The 18,494-nt window shown below is 37.0% G+C and overlaps 2 protein-coding genes and 2 long non-coding RNA genes across 6 annotated transcripts in view; all 4 read left to right on the forward strand.

The window, feature by feature from the left end:
* The first annotated feature begins 608 nt into the window (after window positions 1-608).
* Window positions 609-5,530, forward strand: LOC122149077. The gene is made up of 3 exons (XR_006162834.1): window positions 609-767; window positions 3,462-3,516; window positions 5,256-5,530. It is a non-coding gene; the product is annotated as an uncharacterized LOC122149077 (long non-coding RNA).
* A 392-nt stretch (window positions 5,531-5,922) lies between these two features.
* Window positions 5,923-9,079, forward strand: LOC109090945 (protein RD3-like). Its single transcript, XM_042777621.1, has 3 exons — window positions 5,923-6,653; window positions 7,727-8,000; window positions 8,611-9,079. Exons 1-3 carry the CDS (start codon window positions 6,610-6,612, stop codon window positions 8,974-8,976), a joined length of 684 nt encoding a protein of 227 aa, XP_042633555.1. The 5' UTR covers window positions 5,923-6,609; the 3' UTR covers window positions 8,977-9,079.
* A 2,747-nt stretch (window positions 9,080-11,826) lies between these two features.
* On the forward strand, window positions 11,827-12,770 carry LOC122148963. The gene is made up of 2 exons (XR_006162751.1): window positions 11,827-12,138; window positions 12,646-12,770. It is a non-coding gene; the product is annotated as an uncharacterized LOC122148963 (long non-coding RNA).
* A 1,946-nt stretch (window positions 12,771-14,716) lies between these two features.
* The window catches only part of LOC109057897 (apoptosis-stimulating of p53 protein 1-like), a 54,946-nt gene continuing 51,168 nt past the window's right edge, over window positions 14,717-18,494 (forward strand). The window contains exons 1-2 of one of the 3 annotated variants that reach the window (XM_042777623.1): window positions 14,717-15,129; window positions 15,611-15,706. In XM_042777623.1, coding sequence (XP_042633557.1) covers window positions 15,698-15,706 — 9 coding nt within the window. In that variant the 5' untranslated portion in view covers window positions 14,717-15,129; window positions 15,611-15,697. The remainder of the gene's footprint in view (window positions 15,130-15,610; window positions 15,707-18,494) is intronic. The other 2 variants (XM_042777622.1, XM_042777624.1) reach the window with 2 other exon arrangements.

An 18,494-nucleotide genomic window follows, 5' to 3' on the forward strand; every position in this document is an offset into this window, starting at 1 on the left:
GAAGTAACAAAGTGACCTGTTCAAGATGTGCACATGTGCACGAATATGGGGCCTGTTCTGCTCGAGGGAAACGATGCCGCAAGTGTAACAAAAAAGGCCATTATGAGGTCACTTGTAAAACAAAGACTGTAAAAGAAGTGACCAGTGACAGAAAAGATGATGAAACAAGAAAAAAGTGGTTTCTGGGGTCAGTATCGGATGATGCTAATGAGGATGAGTGGCATGTGAAGTTACCAGTGCAGGGGACTATTGTTTAGTTCAAGACTGATACAGGTGCAGATATCACAGTCATGTCTGAGCAAACATTTCTGAAACTCCCTAATCGCCCTCATCTTACAAAAACACTTGCAGACATCAGGAGTCCGGGCGGCAAACTGGATTGTATTGGTAAATTCTTAGCATATACAGAAGGAACAGGACAAAATGTCAGTTTCTGGACCTATGTGGTTAAAGGCCCATAAACCAACAATCTACTTAGTCGTAAAACTACCTGTGAAATGAAACTGGTGAGCAGAGTCGATACTATTAGCACTGAGGACAGTGTTTTCGGAGACTTCGGACTGCTGGATTGTGAGCCAATCAAAATTTAGCTCAGACAGGAAGCCAAACCAAACAGGCTCTCTACGTCTCGTCGAGTCCCCTTTCCATTACTGCCAAAAGTGGAAGAGGAGCTACAGCATATGCTAAAGTCAGGAATCATAGAAGAGGTCACTGAAGCAACAGACTGGTGTGCACCAATGGTGCCTGTGATATAGAAGAACAGCAAGGTAAGAATTTGCGTTGACCTTAAGAAATTGAACGAAGCAGTAAAGCGTGAGAGATTAATTCTGCCCACACTTGAGGGATATCTTTTTTTGTTGTTGTTAACAACTGTTTATTGAAAATTTCTTCTGGGAACATAAAACAAAAATCAAAAAGGAATAAATAAATAAATAAATAAATATATGGACAAATTTGAACTCCAGACTGACCACAAGCCGCTTTTGCCCTTAATAAACACATATGATGTTGACAAAGCTCCCTTAAGATGCCAACGGCTACTGATGCGCTTAATGAGATTTAATGTCATAGCTGTCCATGTACCAGGCAAACAGCTTATGGTGGCAGACACTCTTTCCAGAAATCCACTGACTCATCTTGGTGAGTCTGACACCGAGCGTGATGTGGCAGTGTTTATACAGGCAGTACTGTCCGCTAAGCCTGTGAGTGGGGACAGGATAAATGCCATAAGGAAAGCCACACAACAAGGTTCAGATCTCCAGTCTGTTTGCAAGTACATCCACCAAGGATTGTCCAGTCAAACATATCAATTGACAAACACACTGCACAGGTTTCATGCAGCTAGAGCTTACCTTTCTGACATTGATGGACTTTTGCTGTATGAGGACAGAATTGTGACTCCTGGTTCACAGAGACTGGAAGTGTTATGTCAGCTTCACACAGGTCATCAGGGCCTCACGAAGTGCAGGGAGAGGGCTAATATGTCAGTGTGGTGGCCTGGAATAGGCAGAGACATCACAAAAACAGAAGAGACATGGGACATGTCAAGTCTACAAGCCGACACAAAAGAGAGAGCCTCTGATGGTTACATCTCTTCCCGATGGGGCATGGCAAAAGATTGCTGCTGACATCTTTAAATTAGAGGGCAAGAAATACCTGATAGTCGTGGACTATTATCCTCATGATATTGAGATTGCACATCTGCAAACTATTTCAAGCCAGCAGGTGATAACACATCTGAAAACAATGTTTGTTCGGTGGGGGATCACATATGAACTTGTGACAGACAATGCTACTCAGTTCACATCTACTGAGTTTGCAGAATTCAAAACAACATACAAGTTCACTCACACTACTTCCAGCCCTCACTACCCACAGGCTAACTGTGCTGCTGAAAGAAGTGTTGCTATTGCAAAAAGGGTGCTCAGACAGCTAGATCCACAGCTGGCTCTTATGAGCTATCGTGCAACACCTATCAATGCCACAGGATTGAGCCCAGCTCAACTGATGATCAGACGTCAGATCAGAACAACAGTTCCGACACTACCAAAGAACCTGCTACCCAGTCCAATTGACTATGAACAAGTCAGACTGAAAGACAAACAAACCAAACAGGCTAATAAGTACTTCTACAACCGATGATATGACCTACAACCTGGTCAAAGTGTGAAAGTTAAGTTGGATGGAGAAAAAGCATGGAAACATCAGCAACAGTTGTTGGAAAAGCTCCTGAACCCAGATCAAACATTGTGCAAAAAAAGCAAGGAGCAATCTCTCGCTGGAACCGGAGACGCATTCACAGTGTCCCTGAAACACCTGTAACTTCTTAAAAATCTGAGACACCAAATGGACAGACTGTTACTGAGAACAGTGAAGGAACTGATGGACCCTCTCTTGAGACTGATTTAACTACAGACTTTATGAATGGGTCCAGTACCCCAGCTTCATTACACCACACACTCATACACCCACCCGCAAAAGAACCCTTGCTGGTAGGGAAGTAAAACAGCCTGTAAAGTTTAAGGGCTATGTTTTGGGGTAGTTGTTAACAACCACACTGACGCAAAGAGTTTCCTTGCATGTTAACTTCTACAATGTATTGTAAGAAGATGAAGGGAAAAAAAGTGAATTGTTAAATGCTAACATGTTCTGTTTAAGTGACAAGCTATGGTGAAGAGATTGTGAGCAGTGGATATTATTACTGATATCTGTTAATATCTGATGTTGATATTGATGCTTGTTACTTGGTTAAGATAGTTGAGCGTGCATGTCAATAAAGTTAAGACTGAGTTCACCGAGTGGTTTGCTCTGTGTATCATGACACAGACTGTGAGTCAGAACAGCCGGCATTGTAATCTTCTCTCCCAGGATTAGGAAACAGTCCTCCATAAAATGCACTGCACACATCTGTATATTTGGTTTAAACTGTTCTGGAACAGTGTTGTAAATACATCTTAACCACTGATTTCTAGTTGTGTCCTCTTTTGGAAGACCAAACAAAGTAGCTTCGCTTTCACAACGAAACAGCATCTTCACGACATAGCAGCGGAAGCAACAATACTACTGCGAAAATCAATCATTTGGGCAGCATTATGTAAATCTTTCCACATTGTGACGTAGACATGTGGGGGCATGTTTAAACGAGGCATTTTAGGGGGGCGTGGACGAGTCTTAACTTTTAAAAAGAATATCTCTTTGGGTTTGAGACTTTGGTCTTTGCAACTTTACAGATCTTCTTTATGCACCAAGAGCTTATAACAGAAACGAAAACTTGAAATCGCATCATATAACCCCTTTAAAGGTTCAGTTTTTTTCTGCTTATTATTTCATTTGTCAGGCTTTACAGGGTTTTAAAATAGTGATTAGAATTTGTAGTATGTGTGATTATTAGGAGCCACTGGAACTGGTGAAGCAACTACTATCCTATACTAAGTAACCTTTTTTAATCTTACTCCTTGCAGTGATGCAGAGCTCTGGATGTCTTGTAACATCTGAAGCACTTTCGAAGACCAAGAAGTGAGTTTAAATTCCTACTATTAAGAATGAAGAAATGATAGTTAACTATCATAGTTCAAATATTATGATATAATGTGTTCTGTCTCTGATAAATGTTTCAGTAAGACATAATTACATGTCCTCAATATCCATCCAACTTCTACCTAATATCCTAATCAAATAACAAAAGCCAGGTCCTTTTATAATGTCATCCTTCAGGAAGTGACATCATTTTGGAGGGAATACGAGAACAAACATTAGTATGTGTTAGCAATGGATTTGATTCGTCTGTGGTATTAACCGGTCTGCTTGACTGTAAATATTTAGTCTGTTTGATAAAATTATATATATATATATATTTTTAATTTTATTTCTTCAATTCTACTGATCTACTTATGTGTTTTTATCCTCAATGATACACACACACACACACACACACACACACACACACACACACACACACACACACAAAGCCCTTTTTTATGTAAGCATGCACACCGCCCTCTGGTGTATCAGTTTGTGCACACCAGCCCCTGAACAGGCGCACTGCCAGTGGCAATGGCATCACCCACCTCAGAACACAGACTGACACTCACAATTAGCCTCGTTCTATGTAGGTATATGTGACAGGGCTGCTACATTCACCCTGTCTTACGACTTGAGACTGACTGCAGTGATGGCCTGAATGTCCTCTGGGTACAGAGGGTTTTTAGAGAGGGCAGTGAAAGGTCCTGTGCCATTTCCAGTGAATTTCATTCTCCCTTTATACAAAAGGTTGATACAGAGCTCACAATTAAAGATAGGAATTGTTCAAGCAGTGCCACAAAAATGTCTGGAATTAGTTTTGTGTTCGAAAGTTCATGAACAGCAAGTTCCCAGCTATTCCAAACCTCAGCCCAAGTGTTTTATTGCTAGACAGAGGAACAAAGTGAACTGAAGAAAGACTGTGGGTCCCACACTCCTTGAAAATAATACAACATGACACAGTAGACAGAAATAATTGGTGATGTCATGTCTTAAGGTCAGAGTCTGCAGAAGAGGAATAATTCGACAATGATCTGATATGAAGTGTTTTGCCGACATGGTCTACCTTTTCATACTTAGGTTGTGAAGGAGAACTACAAATTTCATTACAACTCACATATGTACACATGCACTCATCTCCCACATTTAGGGAGCGGGAATGGAAATATAACAGACAATATGTAGAATGACCTCAAGAAAGTGACAGCTTTTTATTTATCTTTATTTTTAAACATAAATAAACAAATAAATAAATTATAATTATAAAAATATTTAATTGATTGATTCATTTATTGATTTTAAGTCAATTAAAGCTATTGCTGCCATACATATTATTAATATAAATGCTGATGATGGTGACGATGTTGATTTCTCTTGCAAATTCCCCTGTAAATAATTAAACAAAAGTATTTATTTAATTATTTATAATTAAAGGAACATACGAATGTTCAGGAAACAAAGGAATGTACTAAGGAACATATATACATAATTATAGTAACCATGATATTATACTGTTTAGTTATTTTATATTGGAAAACAATAGAATAATTTCTCATATGCATTTTCAAAACACTTTTGATATCCTATTTAAATATGTAAAATAAGTTTGTGTCTGTGATTGTACATGCTGCCAACAATGTTGATTATGTTTTTGCTGTTTTTCAGTTTGCACTGCTTTAGTATTAACATGCACACATGTAATCTAGTTGTGTTTTGGGATTATGGCATGTGCATAGGGCAGGTGGCATGACCAGCAGTCTGGAGCGTTACCCTGACCTGACCTGACCTGACCCAGAACCAGAACCAGGTGCTGGGGCTGTGATTATGAGTCTCAGAAGGCCATCCAGCCTCCAGCATTCCCCGAATCCACCATATGGACACCAACTGCTATATGTGATGAACTCAAATGAGCACAAGCGCTTTTCATCCACATAAAATACATTGGTCATACCAAATGTAGTTAATGAAGTATGGGTTCATATGCTTATTTATATTTGTTTGTCTAATTAAGATTAGCATGATCATGTTTCCCAAACAAATAAAGAAAAAAAGATTTTATTATTATTATTATTATTATTATTATTATTATTATTATTATTATTATTATTATTTATTTATTTTATATAAAGGATCTCTAAGACCATAAACTGTGATTTATTTTACAATATTTCTTTTTATACATGTTTGTATTTATTTAATGATCCCATAATTTAACAATTCAGAATCGTAATCTTTACATTCCATACAAAAAGACGAGGAACTCTCATTTTGTTTCCTTGTATATTGACATAATTCCCCTTGGCACTGGGTCATGTTACATGCTGACACAGGGTGCATTTTTTAGATAATTTTACTCAGACTGTCACACTGCATTAACCGTTTTACTGTAGAAAACAAGAACCTCAGACTGACTTTCCCTGCGCAGATTTTGAGGCATGAAATTCAAGCTGAAAATAAGACCACAAGATGTGTGACAGTGTATTGAAAGATGAGAAGCAGGATGCACATTTCAAACCAAATCTGTCAGTGTTTGTGTTGAGTTATTTCTGTTATATGAGTCAAAATGGTCTCTGTGTGTGTGTGTGTGTGTGTGTGTGTGTGTGTGTGTGTGTGTGTGTGTGTGTGTGTGTGTGTGTGTGTGTGTGTGTGTGTGTGTGTGTGTGTGTGTGTGTTAATGCATGTTTGAGGGCATGCGAGTCAGAGTGGGCTGGGTTATCAGAGCAGAGAGACAGAAGGCAGTTTGCAGTGGACAGGAGAGAAATTCACATTCTTCATCTCAACTTTGCCTGTCGCAGTCCTCCTCACATTGCTGCGTGTCACTGGCACACACTCTTTCTTTCTTTCTTTCTTTCTTTCTTTCTTTCTTTCTTTCTTTCTTTCTTTCTTTCTTTCTCTGCTTTTCCTCTGATTTTGCTTGTTTGCCATTCTTCTTGTTCAAACACCTCATTTTAGTTTCTCTTAGTATCTTCTAGGTTGCTTTTCTCATATTATCTGTCCATCTTTCCCATTTTTGACTGTATCCATTCATTCAATATCTGGCTTCATTTACATATTTTATTTGCATAACCTTATGCAATTTGGTGGTACCAGATGGAGCCAAAGCATCATGGATCTCGACCTCTAAGACCCACAAGGTAAAAATGTCCTTTTAAATGTAAGTGTTTGTAATTTCCATTGTATTCTTCACCTCTGTTGCTAAACTTAACCTATATCCTTTGTGGTGAATCATTTCCTTTAAATTCTGCTCCAGCCATCACCTTCCTGTCTGTTTCCTCCTGTGTCTATTTGCCCGGCTTTTCGTCTTCTTCTGTACCTGTCCATTCAATTCATGTATATCTATCTCCTCAACAGTCTTTCTCAGAACACCATTTGTGTACAGTATATCTCTGTTATCCCATTATGACTTTTCTCATTTTATTTAGGACACACACACACACTGCTGTTTTGAAACATTTTAGTTGGTTTAAGCTAGTTGGTAGCTGGTCCAAGCTGAATAACTGGCACAAGAGGGTGATTAGTTAGTTAGTTCAAGCTGGTGGACCACCAACAAACCATCTTGGTCAAACTAGCTTGGTTATGCTTGTTATTTAGACAAGATCACTGGTCAGTTAGCTAACCTTTAGCTTTAATGAACAGCTTAGACCACCAGCCACAATTTTCCGAAACACAACTAGCTTTATTAATTTTTTTTCCCCATCAGAGCCTGATTTGAAATCTGCCTGCAAATGTCAAGTGCTTTGTAATACTATGCTAAATTGATGTGAAGTGCATTTTATGCCTGACCATCAAACAGGCTAGCTTGTTTTTAGCATGTCTTTTCAAACATAAGTGCTTTCTTAGCCTTTCTCAACATGACTCAGTTGTTTACCATTGCTTATTCAAATAATCACCCATCATAATTAAAGTTATATGTGCTGGTTGACAAATAAAAATAAAATAAAACAAACATGACTGTCCTGCAGATGCTAGCATTAGCTTGAATGGGGGGAACTCAATGGTGATGAATTAACTTCACTGCCAGTTCAGGATGTGGACTAGACAGCTTGATGTAATACAGTGTGAAAGACTGTCTACTGAAGACTAAGCTCTTTATGAAAAGTCACATTTAATTTATAGAGGATGATCATAAAGAAGAAAGTCACTTCAGGATACAGCACTTTATCCACTTGTTACACCAACATGCTTTCTTATTGCTCCTACACTGCAGCCCAGCCATGCCTTTCGTAGGTTGTCCCCACACAAATGGATGTGGAGGCCCAGGTCGGATGTTGCTACGTGAGATGCTTTGGCAGCTGGAACGAAGAGTACTTCAGGTTCAAGAGGAGGAGTTTCAGTACTGCATCTCCCGTGGCATTCTGGGATACCGTCACCCCCCAGCATACCCAAGCCTGCTCGCCCTTATACCTGCTTCTGAACACCGCCAGCTAGAGCGCCTCTGTGGTCGCATCCCACCCTCACACACTGCCATTGTACTTTCCAGGTAAAAAGGTCTCCCAGTATTGCCTTGCTAGCTTCAATTTCTACATATTGTTCAAATCTTCTTTAAATCCTATATAAATGCTCGAATTGTCTTCAAATGCTCTAAGAAATGGTTTTCTTTAATGGCTGGCATTCAGTATTTTAAAAATAAAGAATGAACATTCTATCATAACAGTTTAAAAACATGAGGGTGAGTAATAATGACAGAATTTTTAAATGATTTTTAGGTGAATAGCCCTTTAAGTACACTAGAATATGACAGCCGATTTTAGAAGCCAAAAAACTGTGCTGAATATTTTCATGATTTTGTCTGCGCCAGACAGATGTAGGGATTTTTCTGTGACACTTTGTGCATGTAACATGATTATGCCAGTAGGTGGCGACAAGCAACTTAACTAAAATGAGGGAACAAATTAATAAGATAAGGGAACAAATTCTTAATCAGTGGCCACAGTATCTTGTTTTATTTTATAATTTTTTTTCCACATCATGTGCAGAGCTCTGCATGAAAACAGTACTCACTCATAATTATGCTGTTAAACTAAATATCAGCACCACTGTGATGACTCTGCTTGTATGATATTGCTTTAACATTTTATTGTGCTCCATCAACTTCATGATCTCTTGGCCCATAATGACATTCCTCCCTGGGAACTGGTGGGTGTCTTCAAGCAAGTTCTTAGAGACTTCCTGAGGAGACAGGAAGACGGCATACAGAGACGTCCAGCCCCTTCAGCTCCATCGACGATTCTTTCTGCTCCGAGTCCACCTACAGAGAGTAATGACAGAAATCGCATTGTTGGAAATGCATCTAATTCTTTATCAGAGGAGTCAGGAAAGCACAGGGAGGAAATTCCTACAATTTCTAGTTATGTGGATAAACATTTGCGTGCCGCCTGCCCCTACTCTATCCATAGAGATTGGAGTCTGCCCTTTTGCCATCCTTTCGCTTATGAGGCCTACGGCACCACATTGTGAGACACTTAATTGTAGAATTAACAATTTTATGTTTTGTCAAATTGGTGGCTAATCCTTAAGAATTTGTACAATCTGATTTGTATGTTTTTGTATGATCTGCTTGCATCCCAGATGGTTGCTTTTATAGTAATACTTTAATGTACTACTAATAATGCATTTTCATACAAATTACCACCTATAAATTCATATGAAATCGCCACCTTGTAAAATAGTTGTTTCCTCATGAGATTGGCTTAAAAAGTCAATGCAACCATTTTCTGTCTTTCCAGTTTGAAAAATCGAATCCTCTGCTCCAGATAATTAGAATAATTAAAAGTAATTAACATGAGGATGTATTATGTGATGTTAAAATTTGGAAGATGAGCCATAATCTTTTTGTAATTGATTGATAAGATGGGGGAACCCCCCCCCTGATTTTTATGACATGAAGTAGCTACTTTTTCCAATAAAAACATTTGTCAACATCATAATAATAATTGTAAAAAATGTATGATATAATTATTATTAATATTATTAAATTGTGTCTAGTTATAGTCAGAAAGACTACTTTTTAATAGTTTTATGGTGCTTTTTTATTTTAATTGTATTTATTTTTTAATTCTTTTATTTTTTGCCATTTTTGGAGCTTGACAAATCCTGGTTACTATTAACTGATGACAATAACTGCAAAATGATTCTTCAAACAAAATAAAAGGTACAATAGTAAATAATTTAATGTTTTTAGAACTATTGCTTCGATGTTATTGTCTAAACTACCAACTGCCTTTGCGTTTGTGCCCATTTGTTTCTAATTACAATAACATTTTTATTAATTAATTATTATTATTTTTTGTGCTTTAGCTTTCCAGAGTCCACAGCTAATGACTGATCAAACTAAAAGTAGCACACACACATAAGCACATACACCCAGAGCAGTCAACCCAGATATCCAAGCTAATCTGTCATTTTTTTCAGAGTTATATTTCTGGATTACAGAGCAGAGATTAGCCTGAGGGGGGAGGATTGCACCACTGCCTTTGCGCATCAGTGGTCCTGCTTGCTGCATGTACCCGTGAACTACCAACAATAGCACTCTCACCTCTCCCATGCTTTTTAGATAACAGTTAAAATCGTTACTTGTCTTTTATAATATGGTGACAGAACTGTGTTTGTCATGTAGCATGGACTGAAAGTGGCAAACAAAGTATAGGTTTGGTAATTATCTCTTGACTGCTGAATAACTGTTGGGCCAGACAAAGTAAAGTTCTCTTCTGTGGAGTGTTTGTTATCACAAAAGCCTGCAGATGCAAAATCAAATATAGTAGCATAAATATAGTCTTATCACACTGTCTGCTTATACTTTTGTTGTTACCTCTTCTACAGAAAAAAAGACAACAAAAATACTGATACTTTTGTGTAACAAGCTTAATTTGCCTCTGTGAACCCTGCAAGCTTTATTGTTCTCTTCATGTCAATTGTCAGTAAAAATTAAATTTGAACAAAATCTCATTTGTATTTTTATGGTAATTATTTCTCACACCAGTGTTGCCAAGTCAATTTTTATAAGTGACTTTGGTCTTGTTTTTCAGACAAGGTTGCTTCTAGTATCTCGCATTCTTTGGTTTTCATCCTCTCGTTCTTATTTATTTATTATTATTTATTTTTTTGATGCAAAATGTAATCCAATTCAGACGGTCAAGGTGTAATAATATGTAAATTTATTAAAAAGAATATAGAGAACAGAAACCACAAATCATAACTTGGAAATGAAGTTCTGGATAATAATAACAACCTTCAAATATAGAAAATGTAAATCCAATGTTAGTACATTTTTAATAACAATCCATTTATGATGGATTGAACCCAACCAGTATTAATTAAAACATTAATAAAATTGTAAGTAAAACATAAACAGTTATTCTGTTTGAATCAAAAGTACCAAAATATTCAAATATTAAAATATCAAAGTATCAGATTATCAAAGTATCTGAATTTCAAGGTATCTGAATTTGAATAAAAACCTGTAAGAGTTCTAAGTCTGAGTCTAAGAGTTGTCGAGTGAAGCCAAAGAAGAGGAAGTGAGCTGAAAAGATAGAGAGACAAGAGTCTCAGAAAGTCAAAACCCATTCTATTTTGCAGAGTCTATCTTATATACTGTTGTTCCAGACATAAGTCGTCATCTGGCTATCACTAATAACACCTGACAGTTAAAAAATAGTCTAGTCAATGTCTCGATTTTGGACTTCTTCCTCTTTTAGATTCAAAGTATCATACTGATAATTCTAAGAAATATTGATATAAAAGAACAATACATACAGTTCAACTTCATATGCTAAACATACTAAGCTGACTACGCAGTTAGAAATACTGTGAAATTACATATGAAATATACCATAAAGTTTACCAAAAACATTTTTGAATATAAAAATGAAACCTGTTAATATATATATATGAGACAGATCCTTACCATGAAATATTAATTTTTAACTTTTGAAATAAAACATCATTATGAATAGAACACATTTTGAGTACGTGACTTCTCAGAATCTCTCAACAACACTTGGGTTTAATTTAAATATGTGGACTTCTTCTAAGAATCTCTATCACCATGTGGATTTCTTAGAATCTCCACACACCATTTTTACTTTACTTTTTTGACAAATACATAACCTATCTATCTATCTATCTATCTATCTATCTATCTATCTATCTATCTATCTATCTATCTATGTATCTATCTATCTATCTATCTATCTATCTATCTATCTATCTATCTATCTATCTATCTATCTATCTATGTATCTATCTATATGTCTGTCTATCTATCTATCTATCTATCTATCTATCTATCTATCTGTCTGTCTGTCTGTCTGTCTGTCTGTCTGTCTCTGTCTACTTTTAGAGCGAGACTGTGTGGTGCTAATGTTTTTATAAAATGCTAATATTTAATTAAGTTTTCATCCAATTAAAAATTTAAGCCTGTCTAAATGAGACACAATGAGGACAATGAAAAATAAATTTAATCGTTACAAATATTCATTCCTAACATGAGGACTTTTATTTTGGTGCCGGTGCTTTTAATTACAAACCGGAAACCTACATAGACCTTCCGCTGTTTCCCAAACTGAGCTAGCACTGAACAGTGACCTTCTCCGAGTGGTTCAGTGCACTTACATACTAGAGGTGAGAATGATTTCTTATGATGAATGTTATATGTTTTCAATTGGCATATTTTAAATAATTAATGACTATTTCAAGAAGATCCCCTGTCTTTTAAATCATTATTTGTTTCGGTCATTGAACCATAAATGACAAGGCCTTTCTGAGCTACTTCAATGAATCAACATCGTTAATGTTTCAAGGTAGTTATCTTTGAACTTAACAGAGCTCGGTATGAATTCGTCTTATACTCTGACAGTGAAATACTGAGAATGTTTTTGCACTCTTTTGTGGTCACTGTCTTAAAGACGCCTTATATTCAAGTCTAATCGTTTTTATTCCCGAACTGGCTCTTGAATATTTGAGTAATGTCCTTGAAAGTACTGTTTGTGTCGTGTTACTCTAAAGGTTATTCTTATAACGTGGCACATATAACAATTGTATGTTCAAACGTGTGTGGTAAATTCATGTTACATGGATTCTGAAGCCTTTTAGACAGATGTTCATGCATCTTTATGTTGTGATCACTAGATGGCAGGTGGTGCATTCGCTGGCTGGTGGACTAAGGTGGCCCCCTACTACACCAAAGCATACCAGGAGATGTGGGTTGGTGTAGGAATCATGACTTTTATGTACTACAAACTGTCATTTGGAGGTGAGAGGTCAAGTTTAAGAGCGCTTTAGTAGTGTACATGCTGTCTAAATGCAATAAAACCCTATTTATTTTATGATGCACATTTGAATTTTTTTTAAATTAAATTCAATTCAAGTTTATTTGTATAGCGCTTTTCACGATACAAATCGTTGCAAAGAAGCCTTACAGGAAATTAAGTTTCTACAATATATTTAGTAGTAGTGGTGACTGTCAAAAGATGTACATTTTTCTTGCCATTACATTTTGAATCTTCTGTGGATTGCCCATATTCATAAACCATTTGTTACACAATATTTTAGAAACCGAAACTTTTGGTGTTGTGTACAAGGCAACATACTTGATTTTAAGAGCTTGTTAGTGTTATTATTAAAATATTAACAATAATATTGCTGTTTTGCAGGAAAGAAGAAAGCAGTGCAGTCAAGTAAGTATAAGCAGTTTTGGTGTTATGATTTTTAATCAAACTTCGGTGAAACATGAAAAAGTTTAAACTTTCATAAGAAAGTATTTTAACAGTTTTGATTTTGAAAAAGCGAAAGTGAAAAGGTCTAAACCAGAGGCTTCCAAACTTCGCTCTGCAAGGGAGTTTTAGGTGTTAGGTGGGAAAAGTTTTGAAGAAAACAGAGTAAAAACAATAGAAAAAATAACATAATTTTTTTTTTTTTTTAGAATAATATTTTACACATTTGTAATAACTGAGGGTTATGTTAACTTTCCTATTCTGTAAAACAGGTTGTGTCACTTCCGATTCAGTTTTTTGGAATGTTCTTCATTAAATATGGAGCTGTTTTTCTCAAGATGCCTTCAAAGGAGATACCAAAAATGATCATAACAAATGCATATGCAGAGTGATAAATAATAGGTTATTTTTTCATCTCACTAACATTCTGATATTAAAATAGCTGTTTACATTAAAAGGTCTATAGATATCGCCACCAGGTCATAATCCTGTTATCAGTGTTGAGACCTGTTTTCTGGTTTGGTCAGGTGATGTTCGACACACACCCCATTATGGCTTTATATATATGAAAATATTTAGCTGTCTTTTAAATTTTAGGATGGGGTTCCCCTGTGCAAGAATGATCATATTTGAGACACTGGGGTTTGAAAGTCCCTGGTATAAAAGATAGTATAAGGCATTGTTGAAAATGCTAATTTATGGGACATGTAAAGAAACTTTCTGTATCCAGTGTGTCTTTCCTTTCTTCACAGAGCCTGCTCACTGATTGGACCACCGGAGCGTCATTCCCCATGTCCTCTCTGTAAATCTTCCCCTGAAGAACTTCACCTGGATATCTGTGTCTTGTTTTATGTGAGCAATAAACTGCTTGATTTGGAACACACTATGGAAAATTCACTGCTTTGTAGTCTTTCACTCTGTCTTGCAGGAAATTCATATCAGCAAACACGAAACTGTTTCATTGTAAACTTATGGAATTAAACTATTAAAGCAATCCTGCCGAAAGTGTTCGAATGGCTTCAGTACTTGAATAGCAGATGGTTTGCAATTGTTTGTAGGACACAAATCAGTGTTTTCTCTGATTGGATGATAATTTACACACCAAATGTTCATTAGAATTTTTTTTTTTATTATTATTCTTGACAAATTTTGCCTTATGTTTAGTTAATGAAATGCAGTTCATGTTATTGCTCAGTAGCGGGTGTTGAAGGACTGTGCAGCAGATTTAAAACAAACGTGAAGTCCTTTCACAAATACTTAACAACTCTAAACATACAATTTGAAATGATACGATACAATAATATTTATTACTGGAAACTACTGAGCGAAAGTGTCACAGTGTTGAACATCTGAAATATATGAGTGTAATACATATTCCATGTTGCCTTCATTGAACACCTGAAAGTTACGCCATAACCTAAAATAAAAATTAATTTAAAGCTTCCTAAGAAATAATGTGATTCATCGACAAACTAAGGGCGTGTTATACTTTCCTGATTTTCGTCACTTGGAGACTTTAATGACGACGCATGCAAACATCCATAAGCTCCACATTCCTGTCGTTCCAGGTCTGCGCTCGTCTTCATTTAACACTACAGCGCGACCTGCTAGAAATCGCCAGCTCGGGCTGTTTCGTTATACTTGTATTGCTTTTATTTTGGTGCTTTAAAAGCTATTACACCAATATCCTACTACATTCAGAGGAATACGCGAGTTCTGATTTCGTTTTCTCCCATTCGCTTCGCGTATCGTAGTGTTTTACCTGGCTTCGGCTAGCAGGCTAACTAATTTAGCTATCTGTCGAGTTAATCGATACTCTGCTGCTTTCACGCCACAAGGATACGAGGAACACCTCATGTGTCTTTTCTAAAAGATTATGGAATATATCTACACGTGACGAGTGAGTATAAGTAGTTTTATCCATCGCCGGTGTGTATGTTTGTTAACATTTACTGCAAAGAGCTGTTTTTCTGTTCGTGCTAACTGGCTAACTGTTGTGAGAACCGTGTTTAAACGAACAGGGCGGATAGATGTTAAAACAAATGTGACAAACGTTTAAAGCTCTTAGTTTTGATTCAAAAGACGACATATATAAGCGATTCATAGTGAGGAGAAATGAGTTACGGCATCTCGGCGGGTGTGTAGAAACATCCAACATCTGCCATTTCACACACAGTTGTTAATCCAGTTTAGCGAGTCTTTTAAAGCTTCTCTTTAACTCTGGTCAGCTAAAGGAGATGTTGCTTTTAACGATAAAGCGTTTGATTACAGTAAGAGAGCCGGATGCACAGAGTCGTGGCCTGTTTGGCCTGTGTTTGTAGGTGTTGTGGACGTTCATGTGTCAGTGATGGTGCAAATGAAGTTGTCTTCCTGATGTACAGAGGGCTGTGATCTCGGGTCGGACCTTGTGGATGTTGTGAAAGGCAAAGTGAAGCTGAAGACCAGATGTTCCTCTGACACAGGCAAAAATGATGCCCGTAAGTATTCATTCTTAGAGTCAAAACAATGCATATTGTCTCTGTCAGATTATTTTTATGGTTCACATAGTGAGGCATCAGTTTGATTCTTATAGCTTCTGTGTTCCAGTGTTTTTTGAATCAACCTACTCCATTTGAAAACTACATACAGTATCTTGGTTTGTAACCCTAGTGTGAAAGTCTTTGATTTGTTCATTTCTGAGAGAGAGGTATTGTGGGCTGCCTAGGGATCCACAGTGGGGTTAATTTTCGGAAAGCTGCAGATACACTGTCTGTGCCTCATGCTGTGCTGTTTGCTGTTTCACTGATCATTTAGCTTTTTAAGTACAATACCTCTGTTTGAGATGGCAAACAACCAGTTTTCATTACAGAACTGTTTCAAAACAGAACTTTATTGTTTGACAAGGCTTTTGTCAATCCTCTGTTGAAGAGCTCCTTTCTTTCTCCATGCACTAATGGCAACTGTTAGTTTTATGATGCTGATGTGCTTCTGCTCGTTAAGAGAGTGTTGTTGTTGTTGTTTTTTTTCTTCAGCCTAATGGCTTAATAGTTTCAGGAATGCTAAATCATTACTGACAGTTTTGTGTCCCTCCCTCAGATCTCAAAGGGTCTCAGTATTTGATGCTTGGCGACACTGAAAACATACAAATGCTGCAGTTGTTCATTCATGTTTTATTGCTCTTTTTTTTTCATTTCAGTTTTGAACACTATTCCATATTTGTAGGAACTAAAGCAGGGAGGCACATCCATTTAAATATATGAATGAAATATGTTTTGTGCTTTTCAGAATCTTTTTTTTTTTTAAACAGAAAATCAGTGTGTTGTCATGAGCACTAAGACTCTGCAGGTGAATTGCTCTGAGATCACACATTAACTCTAAAGAAAGCGTTGTGTCATTAAACATTAACCTTGTTTAGCACATTTAATCCTCAACATTTTATGTTTATCAATAAAATAGTGTTTTACTGCCTTATCTACAGATGTGGATCATCTGAGTAATCATTCGGTTATCACAGCGCAAGTAATCACTACATACCATGCAAACCTTATCTAGATTCTAGAAGAATCTTCGTGGTATTCTGATGCCAGGCAAATCTTGTATGTGTAATTGGGGTAAACAGTGTCAAGTTTTGGAGGGCTTTAGCAGCCCCTACTGTTTTTTTTTATTTTTTATTTTTATTCACTGATAAATTAATATAAATCATTACAAGTACCTAGTAACCTCTGTAGTACGAGTCTAATGTGTCCCCAAACTGAATTTTTCAGCAGAAAGCAGATTGTTAGTCATGATTACCGTCCTTTGATGACATCTGATTAATATTCTGTTTTGCTGTAGTGTAGAAGGGATCTGATTGGTTGCAACTAAATCAATTAAAATGTGATTGTACTGATATGGATTATGGAGGGAAAAAAAAGTTGTTCTTGTCTGTCTTGTAGGTTTAATTTTTTTTTTTTTTTGATGTTATATTGTCATTGTTGGGGGAGAGCCTAATCTCAGTATACTAGTACCTGTCTATAAAGTGAAAAGAGCACACACATCAAAATTTTAGCTAACAATGGTAAACGTGACTCCGCCATAACATGGAATGTAACATGGAAAGTCATCTGTTGGTGGTCTAAATTGCCTTTTTTTATAAGATGGTTGTTAGAATGTTTGATTTGTTTGCTTTTAGCTTAATTGCAAAACGGCTTTTAGGTACCACACCATTCATTTTCCAGTTACTGATTCAAACTATAGCATTAATTGTATACTGTTAAAAGCATGATTATTGGCAGCAGCTTTCAAACAAAGGATGTAAGGTTCAGTTTCCTGCTTGCCCCTACACCTTCTCCCTTTCCTGATGTTGGCAATGTACAAGTGTAGCTACAGCCTCTAAGCTGCCTGTGCTGCAATTGGTTGACAGCCATGGAAACAGCCAAATGAGGGGTAAACGGCATACTCACAGCAGGGTGTGGTTGAGCTCTACATTAGGTTAGAGCTGTGCATTACATTATGGTCTTATATTTTGTGAATTTACTCTATGCCTCATTAACTCTTTGTATGTTAAACCATCTAGATTGTACCTCAGGGGCTACACAGGTGTGCACACAAAGTGAGTGATGAAGAATGGCATGTGTTTTTATTCTTTGATTTTTCTAGAACACTAAAGACATCTTCAGTCTGCATAAATGAACTGTGAGAAAGCTGTTTTTTCCATAGTCAGCCTCTTAGAAACTGTATAGGACTCTTAGTTTAAGACTGTGATGAAGAGCCTACATGCCGTTTAGATCACAAGAGACCTCCTCCATGACCTAGATTACTGTATTCTGCTGGGAATGCAGATGCATGATGGGAAATGCCTACATATGTACTGCCTAGTGGCTATTTGTATCTAGAGAACTAGAGCAACATGTAAGCCAAGAATCTGAGTAGACGAGAAGATCTAAGAGCATACTTCATCAAACCTTTGTAGAGGTCAAAGACACACAGACTCAAGAGACACATCCCCACACGCTCCTGTGGTGTATATAATAAAGCGCTTAATTTGTCTGCTGTTTACTGAAGAGTGCCATACACTAGTGGTGCGCTGAAAACAGGGTCACTGATGCATTCAGAACCTGCGCCACAGTCTCTATGGATTGTCTAAGAGTGCAGGCAGAGTGCTGGTTGGCCTTGTGGATAACCGATGAGTTTGTTTACTCCCTTTGCCTGCCACACCAGTTAATAACTCCTGTGGGTAAATTTAGCAAGCTCTGATACATCGGTGCAGTGCTAGATATTAATAAAGCAATATAGCGAACACACATT

Source organism: Cyprinus carpio, chromosome A20, assembly GCF_018340385.1.
Source record: "Cyprinus carpio isolate SPL01 chromosome A20, ASM1834038v1, whole genome shotgun sequence".
Lineage (NCBI taxonomy): Eukaryota > Metazoa > Chordata > Actinopteri > Cypriniformes > Cyprinidae > Cyprinus > Cyprinus carpio.

Bases quoted from the DNA above. Each gene is read 5' to 3' on its own strand.
- LOC109090945 (XM_042777621.1), top strand. From the start codon at position 6,610: ATGGAGCCAAAGCATCATGGATCTCGACCTCTAAGACCCACAAG. The intron at 6,654-7,726 runs GTAAAAATGTCC...CCTACACTGCAG, and splicing joins CGACCTCTAAGACCCACAAG to CCCAGCCATGCCTTTCGTAG. The intron at 8,001-8,610 runs TAAAAAGGTCTC...GTGCTCCATCAA, and splicing joins CTGCCATTGTACTTTCCAGG to CTTCATGATCTCTTGGCCCA.